Below are 26,167 nucleotides of genomic sequence, written 5' to 3' on the forward strand. Positions count from 1 at the left end.
CTTTTTCTACATCTATTGAGATTATCATATGATTTTTATCTTTTGATTTGTTAACACATGTATCATATTGATTGATTTGCATATACTGAAGAATCCTTAAATCTCTTGGATAAACCTGACTTGATCATGGCATATGATCCTTTCAATAAGTTGTTGGATTCTGTTTGCTAAAATTTTGTTGAGGATTTTTGTATCTATGTTCATAAGTGATATTGGCTTATAATTTTCTTTTTTGTGATGTCTTTGTCTGGTTTTGGTATCATGGTGATGGTGGCCTCATAGAATGAGTTTGGAAATGTTCCTTCCTCTGAAATTGTTTGGATGAGTTTGAGAAGGACAGGCATTAGTTCTTCTCTAAACGTTTGATAGAATTCGCCTGTGAAACCATCTGTCCGTAGGCTTTTGTTTCTTGGGAGATTTTTGGTCACAGTTTTTATTTCAGTGCCTGCGATTGACTTGTTCATAATTTCTGTTTCTTCTTGTTTCAGTCTTGAAGGTTGAACTTTTCTAAGAATTTGTCCATTTCTTCCAGGTTGTCCATGTCATTGGCTTATAGTTGCTCATAATAGTCACGTATGGTCTTTGTATTTCTGCGTTGTCTGTTGTAACCCCCTCCTTTTTTCTCATTCCAATTTTGTTGATTTGAGTCTTTTCCTTTTTTTTCTTGATGAGTATGGCCAGTGTTTTGTCAATTTTGTTTATCTTCTCAAAGAACCACTTTTAATTTTCTGATCTTTACTATTGTTTCCTTCACTTCTTTTTTATTTATTTGTGCTTGGATCTTTGCACGCAGATTCTTTTACCATCTGAGGCACCAGGGGAGCCCCAAGTTTAGGTTGTCTATTTGATGTTTTTCTTATTTCTTGGGGTAGAATTGCATTGCTATAAATGGCACCCCACTCCAGTACTCTTGCCTGGAAAATCCATGGACGGAGGAACCTGGTAGGCTGCAGTCCATGGGGTCGCTAAGAGTCGTACACGACTGAGCGACTTCACTTTCACTCTTCACTTTCATGCATTGGAGAAGGAAATGGCAACCCACTCCAGTGTTCTTTCCTGGAGAATCCCAGGGACGGGGGAGCCTGATGGGCTGCCGTCTATGGGGTCGCACAGTCGGACACAACTGAAGCGACTTAGCAGCAGCAGCAGCAGCAGCAAACTTCCCTCTTAGAACTGCTTTTGCTGCATCCCATAGGTTTTGAGTTGTATTTTCATTGTCATTTGTTTCTAGGTATTTTTTAATTTCCCCTTTGACTTCCTCAGTAACCTGTTGCTTATCTAGAATCATAATGTTTAATCTCCATGTGTTTGTGTTTTTTACAGTTTTTTTGTCACTTATATTTAGTCTCATAGTGTTGTGGTCAGAAAAAATGCTTGATAGGATTTCAGCTTTCTTAAATTTACCAATGTTTGATTTGTGACCCAAGATGTGATCTATCCTGGAGAATGTTCTGTGTATACTTGAGAAGTATATTCTTTGGTATTTGGATGAAATGTCTTTAAGATATCATTTGGGTTCATCTGGTCTAATGTGTCATTTAAGGCTGTGTTTGCTTATAGATTTTCTGTTTTGATGATCTGTGCATTGGTGTAAGTAGGATGTTAAAGTCCCCTGCTATTATTGTGTTACTGTCTGTTTCCCCTTTTATGTCTGTTAGTGTTTGCCTTATGTATTGAGGTACTCCTATGTTGGGTGCATAAATATTTACAATTTTCATGTCTTCTTGAATTTGATCCCTTGATCATTATATAGTGTCCTTCTTTTATCACATGCAATATTCTTTAAGGTCTATTTTGTCTAATATGAGAATTGCTGCTCTGGCTTTTGATTTCCATTTGCATGGAGTATCTTTTCCCATCCTCTTACTTTCAGTCTGTATGTGTCCCTAGATCTGAAGTGGGGCTCTTGTAGACAGCATATGTATAGGCTTGTTTTTGTATCCATTCAACAACTCTGTGTCTTTCCGTTGAAGTGTTTAATCCATTTACATTTAAAGTAATTATTATATGTGCGCTCCTATTGACATTTTATTAATTGCTCTGCATTTGCTTTTGTAGGTCTTTTCCTTCTCTTGTGTTTCCTGCCTACAGAAATCTCTTTAGCATTTGTTGTAAAGCTGCTTTGGTGGTGCTAAATACTCTTAACTTTTGCTTGTCTGTAAAACTTTTGATTTCTCCATCAATTTTGAATGAGCTCCTTGCTAGGTAATCTTGGTTGTAGATTTTCCCTTTTCATTACTTCAAATATATCCTGCCATTCCTTTCTGGCCTGAAGAGTTTCTGCTGAAAGATCAACTGTTAACTGTATGGGGTTTCCTTTGTATGTTACATGTTGCTTTTCCCTTGCCTCTTTTAATATTTTTTCTTTGTGTTTAATTTTTGTTGGTTGATAAATGTGTCTTGGGGTGTTTCTCCTTGGATGTTTCTCCTATTTCTTTTCCCATGTTAGGGAAAATTTCAACTATAACTTCTTCAAAAATTTTCTCAGACCCTTTCTTTTTCTCTTCTTCTTCTGGGACCCATATCATTTGAACGTTGGTACATTTAATATTGTCCCAGAGGTCTCTGAGACTATCATCAATTCTTTTCATTCTTTTTTTCTTTATTCTGCTCTTCAACAGTAATTTCTACCATATTATCTTCCAACTCACTTATCTGTTTTGCCTCAGGTATCCTGCCATTGATTTCTTCTAGAGCATTTTTAATTTCAGCAGTTGTATTTTTGTCACTGTTTATTTATTCTTTATCTCTTCTAGATCTTTTTTGATGTGGTAAATGATTCTTGCATTTTCTCCTTTCTATTTTCGAGATTTTGGATCATCTTTACTATCATTATTCTGAATTTTTTCAGGTAGTTTGCCTATTACCTCTTCATTTGTTTAGTCTTAGGGGTTTTTACCTTGCTTCTTCATTTGTACAGTAGTTCTCTGTCTTTTCACTTTATCTAATTTACTGTGTTTGAGGTTTCCTTTCCCCGGGCTATAGGATCACAGTTCCTTTTGCTTTTGGTCTCTGGCCTCTTCAGGTAAGATTTCTCCAGTGTCCTGTGTAGGCTTTGTGTTGGGAGGGATTTGTGCCTGTGTTCTGGCGGGAGGAGGTGAGTTTTTCCCTCTGATGGGCAGAGCTGTGTGAGGTGGTATGATTTGAGGTGTCTGTGGGATGCCTATCCGCTGATGATTAGGTTTGTGATCTTACCTTGCTTGTTGTTTGGCTGAGGCTTCCAGTGCTGGGTGCTGTCAGCAGTTAGGTGGTGCCAAGTCTTGGATACAGGTGGAGGCCTTCGTGCGAGTTCTCACTAATTAATACTCCCTGGAGTCAGGAGTTCTCTGGCAGTGTAGTGTCCTGGACTCAGCATTCCCACCCCAGAGACTCAGGCCCAATATCTGGTCAAGAAACCCCTAAAAAGCTGATTGTTATGGCAATAAAGGGGATTTAAACAAACAAAACAAAACAGAAAAAAAGAAGAAAAAAACAAAAAATGGACCCCAGATAAATGGTAAATAGTAAATGCAAAATCAGAAATACAGAATATAGAAACAGGAACATATACACACACACCCAAAACCAAAGCAGTCTGAAGTGAATGGCATAGCAAGAGAGTGGCCCAGTGAGCAAAGGAAACCAAAATTGCGATCAGTCAATTAAAAACAAAACTGAAACACAAAGCAGAAACCAAGACCAAAGCAGAGTGTCAACGCAAAGGAAACGAATCAAACTAACAAACATAGTGAAAAAAAGAAAGAAAAGGATAGAAAAGTTAAATAATGTATATCGATATATATATATATAATAATAACTACAACAAGAAAAGAGCAAAACACAGACAAACAAACAAAATCACAGAACTGCAGAAAGCCGAAGTAGAAGTAAAGGAAATTAAAAGTGTGATTTTTTTTTTAAAAGTTCTCAAAAGCCTAAATAGAGATAATAATGATAAAAATAACAAACCACAGCTACAGAGAAAAAAAGAAAAAGAAAAAATCCTGAACCAACTACAGAAAAATCAAAATATAGGAATATAAGTGTTTTCCTTGAGTCTCAGCTGTCAGTATCTTTTCCCCCTCTGTGAGCCATAGCCCACCTCTGCTTCCCTAGGAGACCCTCCAGTACTGGGTGGGGGTGGGGGGCTGGTCTCTCTGGACCTACTGTGATGAAGCTGAGCCTATTCTGGCCCTACTTCCATGTGTTCTGGCCTCCAGTGTCCACAGCTGCCAGAGCTAGGGCATTTTCTTTTGTGGGAACACTCACTGTCCTTTTATATATTCCTTAGAGTCAGAGTCTACCTAGTTGATCATGTGGATTTAATCTACAGCTTTTACGGCTGGTGGAAAGGTTTTTGGTCCTCTTCCTTAGCAGCTCCACCCCTGGGGCCCAGTTGTGTTTTTATCCCCACCTCTGCATGTGGGTCATCCCTGGGAGTCTGCTCTTGAGGCTGTCTTTGAGGATTTGAGACTGCCCCAGTGAGCAACGGGCATGGAGGTGGTGTGGCTGCTTGAATCACAGAGCCCCTGTTAGTGCCAGATTTGCAAGGAAGCTGATAGCCATGGGTGTGGGAGATATCACACTATTAGGGCTTTTTCCCAGCCTCTGAGACTCTGCCCCAGTGAGGGCCGAGCATAGAGGTGGCATGGCTGCTTTAATCACAGAGACCCCAGGGCACCAGGTGCACCATGAAGCCAGCAGCCGCAGGTGTAGAAGATACAGCGCTTTTAGAAAACTAGTCTCTGGCAGCTGGCATTCAAAGGGCCTCCCTGGCTGGTCCTTCTCTGTAGCTTGGTGCAGCAGGCACTCAAAGGGCCACCCTCTCTGTTGGTCTTTCTCTGTTGGTCAGCTGTTGGCGCCAGTAAGTGGGAAGAGAAAGCCTGCAGTGATGGCTCTATTCCCTGCACGTGACTCAGCAGTCACGCCCTCCCTGTATAGCTGCCAGGCTTCCCTCCAAAGGCATTCCCTGCCACAATTCCCTCTGTCCCATCACCTCAGCCCACCTCCCCATAGTCAACAGCAGTCCTCGCCCTGGTTGCGCTCCATTCCCTACACTCCTGCTGCCAGCAGTGAGTTGTGTCACTGTCCAAGGTACGTAGGGCCACGGCATGGACTGTCTGTGTGGTTCTCACTCCATTCAGAGTATCACAGATCAGCTGTTTCACTCTCCAACAGCCTCAAGTGCTTCCCCTCTGTCCCAACTGATTGCCCTGACGTGGAGATTTCAGCGCCCTTAGTCCCCAGGTGCAGATCCAGCCCCGCTCACTCTCCTCCTCTTTTTCTCTTCCTTCCTTCATCCTACTGAGTTTTGCATGGCTTTATATATTCTTTTCCAGTGGTCAGGGACGCCTGCCAACTCTTAGCTGGTGCTCTGTGAGATCTTCTACATCTGAAGACATATTCCTGATGCATCCATGGAGAGAGATGCACTCCACTTCCCATGCCATCTTCAGGACCCTCCAAACTTAATTTTTTGAGGAGCCTATCTGTGGAGTAGGGGTTGGGTGGGCATGGTTAATGGTTATCTTACGGTTAAATTTGTATTCCCTTCATTGTTACTAAGGCTGATTATCTTTCCATATACTGATTTGTCATGTGGGCTTCCTATAAACTTCACATTCATATGATTTGCCAATTTTTTTCTTGTTCTGTGAATCTTTAATTATTTGGATATGTTCATTTTCTATTCTGAATGTCAGTTCCTTGTTCATTATATATTTTCCAAAATTTTTTCCTGTTCTGTCTAACTTTGAAGTTTTTGCAGGATTTGTTTTTTCATTCAAAAGTTTAGTTATTGATTTGGCACTTTTGCTGCTATTCATTTCATCAGATCTTTCTATGATGGCTTTTGCTTTTTGTATTTTAAGAAGGCTTTCTGTATGAGTCAGGACAGGCTAAATGCTGCAACAATCGTCCCCCAAACTCTGGTGCTTTAACACAGTACAGTTTTACTTTTTGCCATCTGTCAGTCAGTGCAGTGTGGGTAGCATGGAGAGCTCTCTCTCCCTTCCTCCCCCCATCTCGCCTCTCCCCTCCTCCTTCCCTCTCCTCCTCCTTTTCCCTCTCTCTCCCTTCTTCCTCTGCTTCCTGTTCTTCTTCCTCTCTTCCTCCGCCTCCCCATCTCTCCCCTCCCACCCCTTCCTCTTTCTTATTCACCTCTCTCTTTCCCTCTCAATCTCTTTTATACACACATAAACACACACATTTTCCATCCTCTCACTGGTCTCTCTGTCTGCCCCTTTCCACACTACTTTAATCACAGTTCTTTTATGTTTGATGTGTGGTAGAACAGACTTCTGAATCCACTTTGATCTTTATCAAAAGTGCTTTGGAATTTCTTGCTTCTTTATTCTTCTGTGTTTTAGAAACTGTCATATTCCATAACAGGTCTGTTCTGGTGGTATTGAAGTTATGGTATGAATTAGAATCTTAAAAATAGTCTTCCCATCCTTTCAGTTTTCTTTCTCGCCTTAAATATTGTTTTCTGTCCAAACAGAAAATTTATTTCATGTTTGATGTGTGAACCCTAGTTAATTATAGAAACTTTTAATGAAGCAGATCTTTTGTTTTTTATAAAAATGATTAATTGGCTAATGTTGGTATGTAAAAAAAGTATTGATTTTTTTTAATGTTGGTCTTGTTCCAGCCATTTAAAATGTTCTTCTTTGTTCTAAGACTTGGTCGTGGGCTTGTTCTAAATTTGGATGGCACTGCTTCTAAAGTTTGTATTACTAGATAGGATAATTGTTATAAGTTTGGAATACCCTTTAATAAGTAAAGGAAGTTTTCTTCTATTCCTGGTTTATTTTGAGTTGTATAATGAATGATGTGAGCTTTTTGGCATCTTTTGAGATGATCATATGTTTTTTTCTTCTGGAGAGTGTTAATATAGCATACTCGCATTAGAATCATGTTTGGCTGTTAGTAACAGAGAGAAGAAATAATAGGGAATTTAGTAGGAGGGAAATTTTGCTCCTCTCTCATGAGTCTGGGGTAAGCATTTCAGTGATGGCAACTCCGTGAATCCCCAGGACTGCCTTCCTGCCTCCTGAACCTCCCTGTACCCTTATCTCCATTATCCTATTGGGGCTAGGGCTCCAGAGTCCTTTGTCTTTCTCTGTCTTTTTCTGCAGTTGGATTCACTGTTTAAGGTTTTCATCCATGTTTGTAAATGACATTAGCCCATAACTTTTTCTCTTTTCTTTTCTTTCTTTTCTGATTTTGACATCTGAATTATTCTCCCTTCATGTAGCAACTAGGAATCTAAGTTCAGCTATAAATCACCAAGCATTTGACTTACTTGGCTAGAACTGAGAGGTATTTATATGAGACGAACGATGGGAAGTCCAGAGAGGTGACGTCTAGGGCCTGGGCAAAGTTCAGTGATACCATCAGGATTGGACTTGTTACCCCACCAACCTACATGTTGGGTCATCCTCTGGCTTTCTCAAAGACCGAAGATGGCAGATATACTTGGAGATGGTATTTCCTTGCCTAAGGCAGAAAGGAGGAAGAAAGCCAGTGCGAAAGGACTGTGTCAGTTAAGCCTGACCCCTTCTGTCAGGGAAGCAACGGCTTTCCCATCAACTCAACACGGTCGACTCCTGTCTCCTATCACATAGACCTGGATCATTCAGTGCAGCTGCATCCAGATTGGTGAATCTGAGTTCAAGGAGGGGAGATTTCAGTGACCAACTCTGAACCACTTGGATTCATTAACCAGTACTAGGAATATTGTCGGTCTCCAAATATCAAGGGTTCTGCACTGTAACCTGATAAACCAAGAGTTTGCCAGTGGTAGGTGAGTAGGTATGGAGTAGACAACAAGAAAATGAATGAGCACTTTCCTATTTCTTTCTACATTCTTGATCCATCTTTCACTGTTACCAAATCTTTGTGTCTTTGTTTTCCTAGCACAGTACATGTCCATTCTCTACTAAGAAATTCCCAGTGGTTTCCCGCTGGCCTCATATTAGAATCTAGCTTCTTACCTTGACAGCCCACAGGTCTGACTCTGACCTTTACCTGTAGTCACCATGCCCACAGCTCTCCTGCTTCTGGTATCCCTGGACCCAGAAACATAAAAATGTGTTTTGCCTTTTGGCCTGTGCTTATAGTGTCCATCCAGCTTGGAATGTCTTCTATTCAGCCTTCCTAAATCCTCAAAAACTCATCCTACGTTCGGCCTTTTTCATTCTGCCAGGCAGAAGGAACTTACCCTTTCTAGTATCCTAATTTTTTTTAATAAATCATATTATAGCATTTATACCAGTCTAAGTTGAATAATGGTTATTTTCATGTATACCCATCAGATGGAGTAGGAACTTGGATTTAGTATTTCTATTTTATTTGTTCACTCAACAGATTTATTTGACATCTGGTATATTCCAACTTTGGTGATGTTAGTGCAAAAAAATAGGAACCCTGACCTTCAGGACAGCCCTCACAGAGAGAGACGAGGAGGCACGTAGGTCAGCAGTGGCAGCCCAGGACCTACTCACATACTTGAAGTGTTCCTTTCATGTCAGTGAGACCATGGAAAGAGCCTGACCCTTTAGGCTTTTATTTTTAAGACTCTCTTAACTTGTTAGCAGGTACACCTTTTCCCAGAAGACCTGGATAAAATGATTGAAATCAACAGGGGAAGTATAAACCTGATTAATGAATTGTTCAGATCTTTTTAAAACCTTGTTGATGGCACATTGGTCTGTTTCAGACATACGTTTTATGCCTGTGTAACAGCTAGATTTGTGAGCCTGGACAGTAAAAGCATAAATCCTTTAAAGCAAGAGAATCTTGCAAGCATTCCAGTGCTGAAGGCTTGAATTGTGCAGGGAAGCTCTGCTGGAGATTTTCAAGGATAATGCTCTGACATCCGCGTGCCCTTAGAAGGTGATCATTCCTTCCACAGTTCCACGGATATTACTGTCCTCTACAAGTGAGAATAAATAATGCCACGTCTTGTGGCCTTAAAATTTTACTTCCACGTTTAAGTATTATCTTCAAAATGAGTGATTATTATTCCTTGTGTATTCTCTAATTGTCTTGTCTTAATGTGAGTTCAAGGTAGGAAGCAGCATGGAAAGAACAGTCTGTAACTCTTTGGGGTTCATGAGCCTTGAGTGTGATGATAGCTATACATCTGTTCCCATACTAAGAACTGTTGAAGATTTTTAGAGATTTAACCTATTAATGTATCATTTTCATGCACACAATAGAAAACCTCAATAGATCCTACACTCAGTACTATTAGCAAAAATATAAGTTTTAGGAGAGACTTTTTTCCATCTTTCCATCCTAGGAGAAAAATCATTAAAATGTATGACTGAGTGTCTACTAAGGAAATATTTTGCTTCTGATCATACATTGATGCATGTGCTGTGTTTTAAAGGTGCTGGACATTTGGACCTCGGAATCTCTGAAGACCCCATAGCATTATAAAGGGTTGGTGAATAGCGATCTTAGGTCTAAGTGGGTCTTTGTGGGAGTCATTACTGTGCTACTGAGCTCTCTGATCTTCAGTAAAATGGAACAGAGCCACTTGCCTCGTGGAGTTGTTGTCTTAATGAGAGTTAACCCACCTGTAAAGTCCTTAGTATACTCACTGTGATCCTGGGCCCTTGACAAATCGTAGTTATTTTCCTCGTTTAGCTATAGAGAGAATATACACCCATGGGAAGAATGTTTTTCATTGTCCAGCTCCTTTCAAATAAATTGGAAAGCCAAGATGAAATGGGTAAATCTGTAGTAAAATACAGTCTAACACAGTTGAATCCTACAGAAAGTCTAAACAGTAATTTCCACAGGGAAAAATAAATAGGGGAAGTTGTAAAGGGTTTCCTTGAAAAGAAGCATCAGGAATCGGTTGATTCACAGGGAATATCTATCTGACATTTAAATGTCAGGTGACTCCAGCGCTACTTAGGGTACTGCAAGAGAATCGAGAAAGAAGACAAGCTCATGGTTTTGCTCTGTGTGTAGGATGTTAACCATAAAACTGTCAAATTTACACAAAAGATTGCACATAAAAATAAAAGCTGTATATCAAGTTAATGCATTCATATGAAAATAGTTTTAAATAAAAACTAGCGAACTGAAGAAAAAAGCACATAGGAAGAGAAATACCAACAAATGATTGAAGATTTATTTATTCTAGAAGTATGAGTAAAGTTTAATATTAGAAGTTAATTAATAGAATTCATTATATTAATAGATATTAAGAAAAAATTATGTGAAAATCAACATCCACCCATAATAAAGCTACTCAATAAGGCATATGGGTACTTTCTAAACGTATGTACAAATATGTGTATAGCCCAAAAGTCAATAGCCAGCATCTTACTCAGTGTGGCAATTCTAAAGTTAGGAGAAAAGCAAAAGTGCCCATTACCTCTATGAATAGTTAATAGTACATTGAATTAGTTCAGTCAGGCAAGAGAAGAAAGAGGCTTAAGACCTGAAAATTCAGAGTAAGACAATCTCTGTTTGCATAGGATGTGATTGTATATCTAGCAAAATGAAAAATAAGGGGGAAAAGACCCAATGGATAAATTTCTACAAACACTAATTAAGAACTTAGTAAAAGAGCAGGATATAAATTTAACAGCCAGAAGTCAATAGTTTTGTTTAGAAATATGATAACCAGTTTACACACATATTGGAAAAAAAGATACCCTTTATGGATACCTAGGCATAAATATGGGGTTCCCTGGTGGCTCAGTGGTAAAGAACCCACCTACCTATGCAGGAGATATGGGTTAGATCCCTGGGTTGAGAAGATCCCTGGAGAAGGTAATGGCAACCCACTCCAGTAACTTGCCTGGGAAATCCCAGGAACAGAGGTGACTGGTGGGCCATAGACATTGGGATCACAAAAGAGTTGGACATGACATGGTGACTAAACAATAGCCAAGGCATAATTTAAACAGAAAAATACAGAAATAGACCCAATTGCATATGCAAACATACCATATAGCAGTGAAAGCATCTGAGATTAGAAGGGCTTCCCCACTGATAGGTTTTGCTCTTAAGTTGTGTTGAAACAGTTGGATAGACAGGAAAAATGCTAAAATTGAATCTATTCCTCACTTGATACGCCAGGATCAAGTCCATCTGCATCAGTGCTTTCAATGTGAAAAATAAAACCCTTTAATAGATAATTTTTAGAGCAGTTTAAGTATACAGCAAAGCTGAACAGAAGGTGTGGGCTGTTACCATGTAACTCCTGTCCCCACACACATGGCCTCCACCACTGTCAGCATCCCACACCAAGGCAATACATGTGTTACAATCGATGAACTGACACTAGCCCATCCTTATCACCCAAAGTCCATAATGTCCGTTAGGGTTCACTCTTGGTGTTGTGCATTTGTTGGTTCGAAACCTTGGGCGTTCTCAGGGTGAAATCCAAAACTGGCCCACATTCTCATATGTAATGAAACTAACTTATCCAAGCAAAGAGACAAATGCTTGGAGTGCTTTCTAGGAAGCTGGGCCGTCCTTTGTTTTAATTGGTTATATAAACCTTAGGAGCTTATCATTTAAACTTGACATCAACTTGCTGATTTAATAAGAAACAAAAGCCTAATATATAATAAAATGGGAGTAGAGTGCAGTTTTAGCCATATTTCCCAAAGCATGGAATGAGCCAGGCCCCCAGCCTCCACATGTGACACCCACAGTCCTGTGTGTGTGTGTGTGCGCACGCAAGGGGGAGCCTGAGAAATCGGTGTGTCAAGAGGACCTCTTCTGTGGCAGTTGCTTCTGTCTTCTCTGGTTGGGGTCCCGGCGAAAGTAGCATGACAGTTTACGCTGTCACAGGGGTTCAGGCAGCACTGCTGGGACCGAGCATGGCTAGGGTTGATCAGGGGTCAGCAGGACACTGAGCCACACAGGAGACACCCCATATGTGGCAGGCAGTCCAGAGCGCCTGTGAGCGCGCAGAACACCCTCTCGGGACTATGACCTTGCGGAGTCAGGGGCCTGGGAGGGAGGGAAGGAGGGAGCCAGGGGTGTGAGGGGCTAGGCCAGGCTGCAGGGGCCCAGAGAGAAGGGCGTGGGAAGCACCTCTGGACTCTGGGCTTCCAAGTGACCCTTGAGAGGCTCCCAGCAGGAGAGCTGTCGGTCCAGTCTGTCTGCCTGTGGAGGAGAAGGTCAGGGGTGGGGGACAGCTCTCAGCCCAAGGGAAAGACCAGGGTACATCTCAACAGTGCTGCCTGGCTCTCCCTTCTCAAACCTCCATCACCTCACGCACAGAGAGGAATCATGCGAATACCTACTCAGTAGATAACAAGGGCCTACTGTGTAGCACAGGGAACTGTACTCAATATCATATAATAACCTATAAAGGAAAAAGAATCTGAAAAAGAGTATATGTATATATATCTGAATCACTTCACTGTACACCTGAAACTGACACAATATTGTAAATCAAATATATACTTCATTAAAAATAAATATATGTTAAAATGTATAACATTTTTTAAATTAGCATACAAATTATTTTTTAATACCTATCAAGAATAAAGAGCATGTTCCCCAACATGGTTTTAGGAAAATGCCTAGCTAGGGGCCTGGTCCTTGGAACATGGGCAGTGATTGGCCAGAAACAGAATATTCTGGCCAAAGCCCTATATTTTGCAGGGAGTGGACAGAGCCCAGGGATGGGCTTGGATGGTCACCTTGAACCCCCTCCCGGGTTCTCCCCAGGGTCCTACTGTGCATTTTCAGGCCTTTGTATCCATCTGGACTCAGGGACTGAGGTCCAGCTAGGAAAGAGGGTGTTGGTCATCCTGCCTGTGTCTGAGAGTGATAGGGGGTGGGATGGGGGGCACTTGGTGCCTCTGTTGCTCCTGGGAGCAGGCACCTACCTGTCTGGGTGCGTGCCTGCATGTAATCAGCTAGCAAGCTTTCTGGTTTGTCCAGCAGGGCTGGCTGAGGGCAGCACGCGCCCCTTCTGCCGTCCAGGCTAGCTCTTCAGTGCTTCCAGAGGCGGCAGTTGTGCTCCTTGGTGGAGACCTGGGCAGGCGAGGGTGGTCCTCATCGTCCCAGGCTGGATAATAGCTCACACTTACTGAGCATGCCCTGTGGGCCAGTGTGTTTCATGCACTAACTCCTTCAGACTTTAGACTAGCTAAGAGGTACTGTTAGGATTCTGATCCACCAATGAGGAAACTGAAATGGTATACCTGAGGCCTCACAGGAGTGGTGATGGAGCTATTTTGGCACCAAGAGAGGCTGATTCCAGGGTCAAGCCCCGTCCCTGGACTGCACTGCCTCTCCCAAGACAAAGCCACAGTGGAAAGAGCTTGACATGCCCCTGTCCCCAGGACAGTAGGCAAGACCCTCAGAGAAGTTGTGTCCAGGGGCCAAGATGCAGAGCCTGGACATGGCCTCCCTGGTCCTCACAGGGTTAGGACAGGCCAGGGGTGCCTTGGCCATGAGGGGTGGGTCATGGGGCCCAGCAGTGCTCTCTGGAGGATTGGCATGAGCGGGGAGGGGTGATGATGGCCAAGATGGCTGGGAGCCCATGTCCCCATTGGCCTGGCTCCTCCTGTGTCATCACAGTGCTTGAATGTGGGGCCTCAGTGTGGTGGGGCATTAGATTTAAGAAATAAGTCTTAGATTTCCCTGGTGGTCCAGTGGTTAAGAATCTGCCTGCCAGTGCAGGGGACGTGGGTTCAGTCCTGGCCCAGGAAGATTCTAAGGCCATGCTGCAACTACTGGAGCCTACTTGCCCTAGAGCCCACACTCTGCAACAGGAGAAGACACCACCAGGAGAAACCTGTGCACCGCGCCTAGGGAGTAGCCCCCACTCACCGCAACTAGAGAAAGCCCACATCCGACAGCAAAGACACAGCACAGCTGAAAATAAATAAATGATAGTTTTTTAATGAAAGAAAGAAGTCTTCCAGGGGACATGCACATTAACCTCTTGCTGCACCCATGTTTATACTTGAATGTGGTGAAAAGTTCTTTTGAAGTCCACCCTTTAATTTCTGTCTGTGCAGAGGACAAGGCACAGAGGAGGAGGTGTGGCATGAGTCTTCATCACAGCACTGGTCTCAGCAAAGGGGCTTGGTATAAGTGTAGAAATGGTGCAAGCTGAGTTACATGCAGTGGCCCAAAGGTGGAAACAACCAAGTGTGCAGCTACGGATGAATGGCTACACAAGGTGTGGTGTATCCATACAGTAGAATGTTATTCAGCCTTTTTGTGGCCGCATGGTATATCCTCCCAAAATTCATGTGCTGAAACCCTAACCCCCCAATGTGATGGTATTAGGCGGTTGAACCAGCGGGAGGTAATTGGGTTTAGATGAGATTGTGAGGATGGAGCCCCCATGCTGCTATTTGTGTCCTTGCCACATGAGGACCAGGGAGAAGGTGGCATCTGCAGCCAGAATATGGGCTCTCACCAGATGCCAAATCTCACAAGATACTAGCACTTTGATCTCAGACTTGCCAGCCTCCAGAACTATGAGAAATCCATGTCCCTTGTTTGAGCCATCCAATCTGTGGCATTTTCTGACAGCATCCCCAGCTAAGATGAGCCTTAAAATGGAAAGAAATCCCAACACTTGCTACAGCACACATGCACCTTGGAAGACCCCATGCTGAGCAAAATAGACCAGTCAACAGGGGACAAATATTATGTGATTTGTTAAGAGGATCCTGGTACTGTCAAATTTAGAAACAAAGTAGAGTGATGGTTTCCAGGGGCTGGGGGAGGGAGTTCATGTTTAATGGGGCAGAGTTTCCATTGGACAACATGAAAAAGTTCCAGAGATGATGGTGGTGATAATGGGTGCATAATAATGTAGAACATATTTAATGTCACTGAAATGCACTCTTAAATAGTTAAAATGGTGATTTCATGTTATATATAATAATTAAAAATATGCTAGATTCAATGTATTGATGAGGTGCTTACTATTAAGGTTGAAAACAGGTCTGTGATGGGAAAAGGATACTCTCTGAAATATAAGTACTGGTTACAAGAGGAAATTTGAGATACTGCTCCCCTTGCAGAAGCCCCCATGTTTGGGAGGTGATGGCCACCTGATAGGCAGGTGCCCAAGGAGAAAACGGGCCTGATTCAGACAGTCGCCGAGCCCCAGGTTCGCCTCCTATGACACGAAGCAAAGCCTCAGCCTCTGTCCGACTGTCAGGAGAGTAACACACTCTTATCTTCTGCTTTGTCCTCCAGGTGGAAGTTACCAAAGAAGTGGCTCTCCTGGCCGAGGCCCCGGTACATGGAGAGAAGGAAGACAGCAATCTCCTAACTGGAACCATATACGTTAGGTCAAATCATTTTCTTACTGTCAAGCCACACCAACCCAAAAATCACACCCCAGTCAGAGCCACGTGCAAGCTGGTGTAGGGACCCTGAGTGTCTCACGTCACAGACACCACTGTCTTATTCCTCCATCCTCATGGCCTGGCACCTTCGATGAGCTTACTTCCCCAAGTCTTACAAATGCTCAGGTGGACTAAGAGAGGTAACACAGCATGTCACCTCTTACCACAGGGGCCGAGCTGGGGTGGGGATTAGGCCAGCAGTTCTGGCTCTAAAGCAGTAGCAGTCGGCACAGACCTAGTGCTCGAGCAGAGCCCATCCAAGTGAAAAAGAAACGGGATTCTCATCAGTGGCATGGGATTTAAACTCACCCCCATGGCTTGCAAAATTAATTAGATGCTCACCAGGATAATATTTCCCATCATTTATACCTAGCAAACTTTCTGTGAAGGTCCAGATAGTAAATATGTTTGGTTCCGTGGATCTTAACAGTTTCTGTTTTAACTGCTTGACTCAGCCACATGCAAAAATGACCACGGATAGTATGACAGGGAGTGGGCAGGGCTGGTTCCAATAAAACGTTATTCACAAAGTAGTGGACTGTAACTTGCCGACCCCTTCTTGATGGAGACAGAGGGTGCATTTGTGCTTTATCAGGCATGACCACGTTACCAGTTTACTGGTGGGAGTCACCCTCACATGCCATGTACTGTCTGTTTCTCCCGAGCAACTGCCTGGTGCAGTTAGCCTGTGATCAAGCTACAGGGTGACATTTTATTCCTCTAATGGATTATTCTGCTAGGAAATCTGAGATCTTTATGAATTTTATTGATTGTTCTTGTGAGTATGACAACTCTTGGGAAAATGGCAAATGATTTATCCTCTTCAGCAAGCATAGTATTTCTGCCGACTCTGGGTTGATGTGGAATATTTCCTGAGAGCCAAGTAAGGACTGAAGTGGGCATGGGGATGGGTCACTGTTTAAGATATAGGTAGAATATAGCAGCAACACAATTACCTTTGTGGAAGCGTTCAGTTCAGCCGCTCAGTCGTGTCCAACTCTTTGCGACCCCATGAATCGCAGCACGCCAGGCCTCCCTGTCCATCACCAACTCCCAGAGTTCACTCAGACTCACGTCCATCAAGTCAGTGATGCCATCCAGCCATCTCATCCCCTGTCGTCCCCTTCCCCTCCTGCTCCCAATCCCTCCCAGCATCAGAGTCTTTTCCAGTGAGTCAACTCTTCGCATGAGGTGGCCAAAGTACTGGAGTTTCAGCTTTAGCATCATTCCTTCCAAAGAAATCCCAGGGCTGATCTCCTTCAGAATGGACTGGTTGGATCTGCTTGCAGTCCAAGTGGAAGTGTTAGCAGCTCTCAGTTAATCTCTCTAAGATTCATTAAGTGTTTGATTATTTTAGAACAACCAAGTCTATCTTCTTTTCAGTTGGTTATCACTGGAATTGACACAATCTAAGATGGGAAGTGGGCTTCCGCAATAGCTCAGAGGTAAAGAACCTGCCTGCCAGTGCAGGAGATGTGGGTGTTACCCTGAGTTGAGAAGATTCCCCTGGAGTAGGAAATGGCCAACCAATCTAGTATTCTTGCCTGGAAAATCCCATGGACAGAGGAGCCTGGTGGGCCACAGTCTGTGGGGTCTCAAAGAGTTGGACATGACTGAGCAACTAAACATGCGCTCAGGGTAGGAAGACTGAACTGGGAATGCCTTCTCTCTCCTGTGGCACCTACAAAGGGAATGGCATTTGAGTCTGACTTTTATTATTTACTGTTGCACACAAATAATCAGGCATTGTCCCACCCTGGCTCAGATATGTGTCACGCCAAGCAGAACTGGTTTCTTCTTTCCATCACGTTGCCTCTCTGTTCTCTCCTGCAGATGGATGGTTTCTAGCCTGCTTCCAAACCCCACCTCGGCTGAGTGTTGGGCAGCCCTCCTACACGATCCTATGACTCTTGATATGGACGCAGTCCTGTCAGACTTTGTTCGGTCTACGGGGGCAGAACCTGGTCTGGCCAGAGACCTGCTGGAAGGTAGGTCTCTTCCAGGTCCCCCAAACCACCTCTTGGCCATAACTGCCCCCAACTCAGTGACAAAAGATAAGTTTTCTCTTACCTGACAAAGGTGGTACTTGGACTCCTTAAAAAGTCAAAGAGGGTGTGGATGATGGAATTCCTTTTGTTACTCTTGACTTTCTTTGAGGAATTGAATAGATCACCCAACTCTCCATAGTAAAAGAACAGAAGGCATTCACTTGGTTTTGCTTTGCATTAAAGCTTCTAGATATTGAGTCAAAATCTATCAATGGCTGTTTTTTAAAGAAAATGTATTCAGTAAAACAGAAATTAGAAACCATTTAAGAGAAACACTTTTATTGAAGACCTGAGCTTCTTATCTGTGTCTTAGCTGAGACGAAAACATTTCAGGCCAAGGTTTTTGTTGAAAAAAACACCTAATAGCCAACAAAATAGTTGAAAATAATTTACAAGCAAGAAGGCAAATTCATCCTCCAGCTTTTAGAGTGGATATCATTCACTACATGAAAAATGTGCTTGGTCTATATTTAGAATGTTTTGAGATAGGTATTCAGCTATAATGAAATAAAAGTAATGTTTAGTTTCAGTCTCTAAAATTGACTTATTTTGCATAATTTTACAATTTCTTTTCTCTTTTTTTGTGGTGGAGTAAAAAGAAGTGGGAAGAACCGATTACAGCTTCTCAGGAGAGTCATGTGTGTGAAAGAGGCGTTATAAACAATTACGCTTTGCTCCAAATATATAAATTCCTCCTTGTGAAATTAGCAGATACTTGGTCAAATAGTGTAAGTCACAATGATTCCTTCATTCCCTTAAGGAAAAATATGGCTCACTGTACATTTGCATGGTTGGAGGTAATACTCTATCCTGCTGAAAATTAAGGCCTCCCTATTGGAGGATTCTTTTTTTTTTTTTAAGGTCTTTTACTTTATGTTTATTGTTCCTATGTCAAGAATACCTATTGTGACAGTTTTATTCAAATAGGAGGTTTACTTCCCTTCTCTGAGCTCCATGTGAAAGGAGTTCCCATGGCTAGGAAGAAACAATACACAATGCCAGTACTTCCGTGAAGGATAGACCTGTGGAAACTTAAGTACATTTTGTATATAGTGTGTTTATTTAACTTACCCTGATTGCCATATCAAATCTAGCATCCCTAATCCTTGTCTATTCTCTTGCCCTGCTTTCTATTCTTCGTAACATGAGTCATGTTGTTACTGTTACGTTATCCATGTTATATTACCTTACTTATGGTAGTATCAGTCTCCCACACTAGCGCAGAAGTCCCACGGTCTTATACTCCGCTGAATCCTCAGGGCTATTGTAGGATTCTGATAAAATGGGAGTCATTTCTAAATTTCCCTGAACCTCCCAGAATTTCAAACATTCTTGGAGTTTAGAATGAAATATGCTTAGAGAATATATGTGATGTATGTGAATCAAAGTGCTATTCTAATGTTTCCCTGATAACTTTTCACTGCTTTTCTTAGTTTTAGTGAGCAGTCATGTAGGGAAATAGGTTTACAAGGAGGTTGGCAACAAGGACTGGGATAAGTCCAGACTCGACAATTTACTGGCTAAAAGATGTAGGGAAGATTATTTTATTTCCCTTAAGCCTTAGTTTTTGTCTATATATTGAACCTAACCCACCTTCTAGGGTGATCGTGAACATTAGAAGTTGCGATGTAAATGCTTGGTGGGTGGCGTGACCAGCTTTTAGAGATGCTCAAACAGTAGCAGATGAAGGTCTTGTCTGCTGTTGCCTTCTTTGCAGGTAGTGCTGACCTTGCCATTGATATGTGGTTAGTCTTCAGCTGGAAGCAACAGCATTCAGCTCTTTTTCTTTAATTTTATTTTTTAAGGGAAAATGCAAGAAAATAACTTTCTGTGTAGCGTTCTAAGAATTTGAACACGTGTGTAGATTGTGTCATTACTACCTCTCTCCGAGCCAGAACCGTCTTATCAGCCCCAAGAACTCCTCCTGCTCTCTTACAAACGTGCCTTCCCCAGCCCTGGCCACTGGCAACCCCCATTCCATTTTTTATCACTTTGGCTTTGTCTCTTTTGAGAACATCACATACATGGAGTCACAAAGAACCTAACCTTTTCAAATGGGCTTCTTTTCACTCAGCATAGTTGCTTTGAGATTCATCTGAGCTGTTGTGCTTGTCTCTAGTTTGTTTCTTTGTTCTGCTGAGTGATGTACCTATTGCAGAGACAGACCATGGACTGTTTAGCCACTCAACTGTGGGAGGCATTCAGTCGTCTCCAGTTTTTTGCAGTTATGACTAGAACTACGATACATCTGAGGACAGGGCTTTTGTGAACACCGTTTTAATTTTTCTAGGGTAAACACAGCAGAGGGATTGCTATTTCAAATGGTCTAAAAGAAATTGCCAAACTGTTTTCCAGAGTGCAGTACCATTTAGTATTTCTACCAGAAACATGTGGGAGTTCTAGCTACTCCACATCCTCACCACAATTGGCTTTTAAAAAAAATTTAGCCGTTGTAGGTTTAGAATGTCATTTCCTCATCATTTAAGTTTCAGTTTCCCCAGTGACTAATGATGCTCAATTGTTTTCAGGTTATTTTCCAATGGTGTATTCTCCCTGGTGAAATGTCTGTTCAAGCCGTTTCCCAATTTCTCAGCAAAATTAGGTTGCTGTTTTTTCACAGTTGAGTTTTGGAAGTTCATTATATATTCTGAGTATAAATCCTTTGTCAGATACGTGATTTGTAAATACTTTCTCCCAGTCTGTACTTGACTTTTCACTCTCTTAACAGTGCTCTTGGCAGAGCAGAAGTTTTTAATTTTGCTGGAATCCAGTTTATCATTTTTTCCTTTTATGGATTATGCTTTGGGTGATGCATCTAAGAACCTTTGCATAACCAGGTCATGAAGATTTTCTCCTGTGTGAACTCAAAAGTTGTGATGTCTGACTCATTTGGGGCTGATTTTTGTATAACATGTGAGATTTAGAGCAAGCTTCATTTTTATGCATATAGAGGACCAGTTGTTCAAACCATTTTTTGAAGAGTATCGTTCCTCTTTTGAATTGTATTTACATAGTTATCACAAACTAAATGTGTCTCTAGGAAACTATTGATGTCAATTCAGTTTTATTGATTGGTATATCCATTCTTTTGCCAGTGCTATACTGTCTTGATTACTATAGCTTTGTAGCAAATCTTAAAATCACCATGATTCTTTCAGCTTTCTTTTCCAAAAGTGTTTCAAGTAGCCTGTACTTTTGCCTTTCCCTATAAACTTGAGGATTAGGGTACCTCTACCTATAAAATTTCCTGCTGAAATTTTTATTGGAATTATGGTAAATCTATAAATTATTGCCAACTATGTTATGTCTTTGAATCCATGATGACATTGTAGCCATATTTTCCATTTATTTAGGGCTTATTTGAGTTATTCATTAACAGTTTATAGTTTTTAGCATATTAGATCCTATACATATTTTGTAAGATACATCTTTGTGGAGAGATTGAACTTCTATATATGGTTTAAGTTCATTTTCTAATTGTTCATTGCTAGTATGTAAGAATATAATTGATTTTTGCATGCTGTTCTTACATCCTACAATTATACTACACTCAGTTATTTGTTCAAGTGTGTGTGTATGTCTGTTCCTTAAAAATTTCTATTTCTGCAATTATGTTGTTTCCTTTCTAATATATGCCTTTTATTTATTTTTCTTGACTTATTCTTCACTTATTCCTATTTATTGCACTAGCTAAAACCTCGAGTAAAATGTTGAATAAGAGTGATGAAAGGGAACATCCTTGCCTTGTTCTTGGTCTTTGGGTGAAAGCTTTCCATCTTTTACCATTATGCAGAGTGGGTTTGGTTGATGTTCTTTGTCAGGTGAAGAAAATACCTTTCTGTTCCTAGTTGACCGAGAGTTTTATTATGAACAGTTTTTTTTTTTTCCAAATGCATCTTCTACATCAATTGATATGATTGAGTTGTTTCTCTTCTTTAAACTGCTAATATAATGTATTGCATTGATTGCCTTCTAATAGTAAACGAGCCTTTCAGCTATTATTTCTTCAAAGATTTTCTACTGGACATTTTTTTCATCTCCTAATGGGACTTCAATGATATAAATGTTAAAATTTTGTTACTGTCCTACATATCCCTACAGTTACAATCATTTTCTTTTTTGATATTTTCTGTCAATTATTCACTTCTGTTGATCTACTTATAAAATTACTGAATCCTCTGTCATCTCCATTCTGTTACCAGGCCCATCCAATGATTTTTTATTTTAGTTGTTGAAGTTTTTCATTTCTAACATTTCCACTTGATTCTTCTTTATGCCTCTGTTTGTTTGCTGAGGCTTTCTGTATTTTTCAAGAGTGTTTCTTCTGTCTTAGTTGTTGGAAAATATAATAACTGCTTTAAAGTCTTGGTCAAATAATTCCTATATCTGTGGGATCCCAGCATTGCTGTTGTTATTTCCTTGGTTTTTCGTTATGGTGAGCAAATTTGGATTGTATCCTAGACATTTTGAATATTATGTTTTAAGACTTAGGTTGTTTTTTGAATCTTATAACAGATACTGTGTGAATCTTACAACAGATTTTGTTTTAGGAGGTAATTAACCCCTTAGGGTTCAAATTACAAGTCCTCACTTGCCCAAGACTTCCGTAGATTGCGGTTTCAATATTGAGTCTTTGAGAAGTGCTATTGGATCTGTCTGGTGTACACCTACTGGCAAATCTGGGACTTAGGCAGTCGTTTGCCCCATATTTTACTGCTCCAGGTCCCTGGAATCTACTTAGGGTCAGATCCATACACATGCAGCTCAAGAATTCATAAACAACTTTAAGGGGTTGCTTTCCTAAGCCCCTGGCATATCCTAATTGCCTTGGTAGTTCTGGGTCCCTGGGACTCAGCCCTCCAGCCCAACAGCTGGCACCCTGAAGCTCTGTTTGCCCAACACTCTTGCACATTTGATTTGACTGTACCCATCTCAGAGCTGAGCAGAAGCCAGAGGGAGAGCAATAGCAATGGAGCTCACCACGCCCACTGGGATTCACAGCTCTTCTGATTGGAGAGGAAGATTCTCTGCCTTCCTATTCTGATTTCTTGCCATCTCTCATTGCTCCACAGGATTGCTTGAGGTCTAGGACACAAGAGAAATGAGAAAAAAAATTGTTAAAAAAAAAAAAGATAAGTAAGAGATTTCTACACTCTTTCTGAACATTGGATACCCCTTCTTACTTCTTGAGCCAGAGCAGAGGTCTTCCCTTGTAGCTAATGCCCACTTCTGGGTTCTGGGCTACATGAGTTCACATCAGGGAGACTAGAAATAAAAAGTGATAAACTCGCCACCTGTTCTGTGGTTTTCTTCCTCAATCTGCCTGCTTACATTTACTTCTTTGGATCCTCACTAGCTGCTCCAGGCATGCTGTCCAGGCAAAAAGGTGATTTCAGTAGGAGAGACACATGGAGTGTCCTTTCATCATATACCCTGCAAACTGTCTTCTGTTTCCACAAGTGGAAGGCTCCCTGCACATGGAGGGTTCTTTAAGTTCTCAGTTATTTGGGTCAAGAATTTTCCAAAAGTCAATGTTTCAAAAGACAAACTATTTTCATTGTGAGGTCTCAGACCTTTCTAAGGGTAAAAAATTTTCAGTGATGGCAGAAGCTAGGTAAAAGGTACATGGGCCCTCTCTGTAGTACTTTTTAAACTATTTGTATGTTTCTATGAAAGCGACTTTAAGCAACTTGGGCTTCCCTGATAGCTCAGCTGGTAAAGAATCCGTCTGCAATGAAGGAGACCCTGGTTTGATTCCTGGGTTGGGAAGACCCCCTGGAGAAGGGAAAGGGTACCCACTCCAGTATTCCTGGGCTTCCCTGATGGCTCAGACAGTAAAGAATCTGCCTGCAATGCAAGAGACCTGGTTCAATCCGTGGGTTGGAAAGATCCCCTAGAGGAGGGCATGTCAACCCACTCTAGTATTCTTGCCTAGAGAATCCCCATGGACAGAGGAACCTGGTGGGCTACAGTCCATGGGATCACAAAGAGTTGGACACGACTGAGTGACTAAGTACACACAGCACATGGAAACGACTTAAATGCCCATCAACAGATGAATGAATAAAGAAGGCATGGTATATGTATACGATAGACTATTACTCAAATTTTCATGTAAGAAAAATGAAATAATGTCATTTGCAACAACATAAATGGACCTAAAGATTATCATACTGAGTGAAATAAGCCAGACAGAGAAAGACAAATATCATATGATATCACTTTTATGTGGAATTCTAAAAAGTGCTACAAATTAACTTATTTAGAAAACAGAAACAGACCCACAGACAGAAAACAAACCTATGAATACCAAAGGGGAAAGTCAGAGAAGGATCATTTAGAAGTTTTGCATTAACAGATACATACTACTATGTATTAATATAAAATAGATAACCAATAAGGACCTACTGTGTTGCAGAAGGAACTATACTCAGTATTTTATAATAACCTATAAGGGGAAAGAATTTGAAAAACAATGTATATATAGATACATATTATGTATGTATGTATAGCTCAATCACTTTGCTGTACACCTGAAACTCAAACAACATTGTAAATCAACTATACTTCAATTTTTAAAAAAGAGTAAGTGAAAGAAAACCAACTATTTGTGTGTTTTTAATTAATTAATTTCAAAATAAAAAGTTCATGGAATATTACTCAGATATAAAAGAGAACATGTTTGTACACAGTTCTGATGAGATGGGTAAACCAAGAGCATGTTATACAGAGTAAAGTAAGTCAGAAAGAAAACACAAATATTGTGTATTAATGCATATAATCACAATGGTGTGATCACTCATCTAGAGCCAGACATCCTGGAATGTGAAGTCAAGTGGGCCTTAGAAAGCATCACTACGAACAAAGCTAGTGGAGGTGATGGCATTCCAGTTGAGCTATTTCAAATCCTGAAAGATGCTGCTGTGAAAGTGCTGCACTCAATATGCCAGCAAATTTGGAAAACTCAGCAGTGGCCACAGGACTGGAAAAGGTCCGTTTTCATTCCAATCCCAAAGAAAGGCAATGCCAAAGAATGCTCAAACTACCACACAATTGCACTCATCTCACATGCTAGTAAAGTAATGCTCAAAATTCTCCAAGCCAGGCTTCAGCAATACGTGAACCGTGAACTCCCTGATGTTCAAGCTGGTTTTAGAAAAGGCAGAAGAACCAGAGATCAAATTGCCAACATCCGCTGGATCGTGGAAAAAGCAAGAGAGTTCCAAAAAAACATCTATTTCTGCTTTATTGACAATGCCAAAGCCTTTGACTGTGTGGATCACAATAAACTGTGGAAAATTCTTCAAGAGATGGGAATACCAGACCACCTGACCTGCCTCTTAAGAAATTTGTATGCATGTCAGGAAGTAACAGTTATGGAACAGACATGGAACAACAGACTGGTTCCAAATAGGAAAAGGAGTACATCAAGGCTGTATATTGTCGCCCTGCTTATTTAACTTCTATGCAGAGTATATCATACGAAATGCTGGGCTGGAAGAAGCACAAGCTGGAATCAAGATTGCCGGGAGAAATATCAATAACCTCAGATATGCAGATGATACCACCCTTATGGCAGAAAGTGAAGAGGAACTAAAAAGCCTCTTGATGAAAGTAAAAGAGGAGAGTGAAAAAGTTGGCTTAAAGCTCAACATTCAGAAAACAAAGATCATGGCATCCGGTCCCATCACTTCATGGGAAATAGATGGGGAAACAGTGGAAACAGTGTCAGACTTTATTTTGGGGGGCTCCAAAATCACTGCAGATGGTGATTGCAGCCATGAAATTAAAAGACGCTTAACTACTTGGAAGAAAAGTTATGATCAGCCTAGATAACATATTCAAAAGCAGAGACATTACTTTGCCGACTAAGGTCCGTCTAGTCAAGGTTATGTTTTTCCAGTAGTCATGTATGGATGTGAGAGTTGGATTGTGAAGAAGGCTGAGTGCCAAAGAATTGATGCTTTTGAAGTGTGGTGTTGGAGAAGACTCTTGAGAGTCCCTTGGACTGCAAGGAGATCCAACCAGTCCATTCTGAAGGAGATCAGCCCTGGGATTTCTTTGGAGGGAATGATGCTAAAGCTGAAACTCCAGTACTTTGGCCAGCTCATGTGAAGAGTTGACTCATTGGAAAAGACTCTGATGTTGGGAGGGGTTGGGGGCAGGAGGAGAAGGGGAGGACAGAGGATGAGATGGCTGGATGGCATCAGTGACTCGATGGACGTGAATCTGAGTGAACTCTGGGAGTTGGTACTAGACAGGGAAGCCTGGTGTGCTACAGTCTGTGGGGTCGCAAAGAGTTGGACACGACTGAGGCGACTGAACTGAACTGAACTGATGAAATCTAGAAAGATGGTAATGATGATCCTATTTGCAGGGCAACAAAGAAGACACAGACATAAAGAACAGACTTTTGGTCACCATGGGGGAAGGAGAGGGTAGGAAGACTCGAGAGAGTAGCATTGAGACATATACATTACCATATGTAAAATAGATAGCTATGGATATTTGCTGTATGATGTAGGGAATCCAAAGCTGATGTTCTGTGATAACCTAGAGGGGTGGGATGGGGAAGGGAGGTAGGAGGGAGGTTTAAGAGGAGAGGACATGTGTATGTTTGTGGCTGATTCATGTTGATATATGACAGAAATCATCACGATATTGTAATTATCCTCCAATTAAAAATAAAATACAATTTTTAAAGAAAAGTTAAAAACATACAAGAACGGGAATCACAGAATAACAGAGGGAAACAGTAGCAGTTCAGCTCATTTCAGT

The 26,167-nt window shown here is 41.4% G+C and overlaps 1 protein-coding gene across 1 annotated transcript in view; it reads left to right on the forward strand.

The window, feature by feature from the left end:
* OTUD7A (OTU deubiquitinase 7A) overlaps nucleotides 1-26,167 on the forward strand; it is a 383,124-nt gene that overhangs the window by 201,149 nt on the left and 155,808 nt on the right. The window contains exons 3-4 of the mRNA XM_018066577.1: nucleotides 15,190-15,284; nucleotides 17,175-17,329. Of these exons, the coding sequence (XP_017922066.1) occupies nucleotides 17,179-17,329 (151 nt within the window). The 5' untranslated portion in view covers nucleotides 15,190-15,284; nucleotides 17,175-17,178. The remainder of the gene's footprint in view (nucleotides 1-15,189; nucleotides 15,285-17,174; nucleotides 17,330-26,167) is intronic.

The sequence above is a fragment of the Capra hircus genome, chromosome 21 (assembly GCF_001704415.2).
Source record: "Capra hircus breed San Clemente chromosome 21, ASM170441v1, whole genome shotgun sequence".
NCBI lineage: Eukaryota > Metazoa > Chordata > Mammalia > Artiodactyla > Bovidae > Capra > Capra hircus.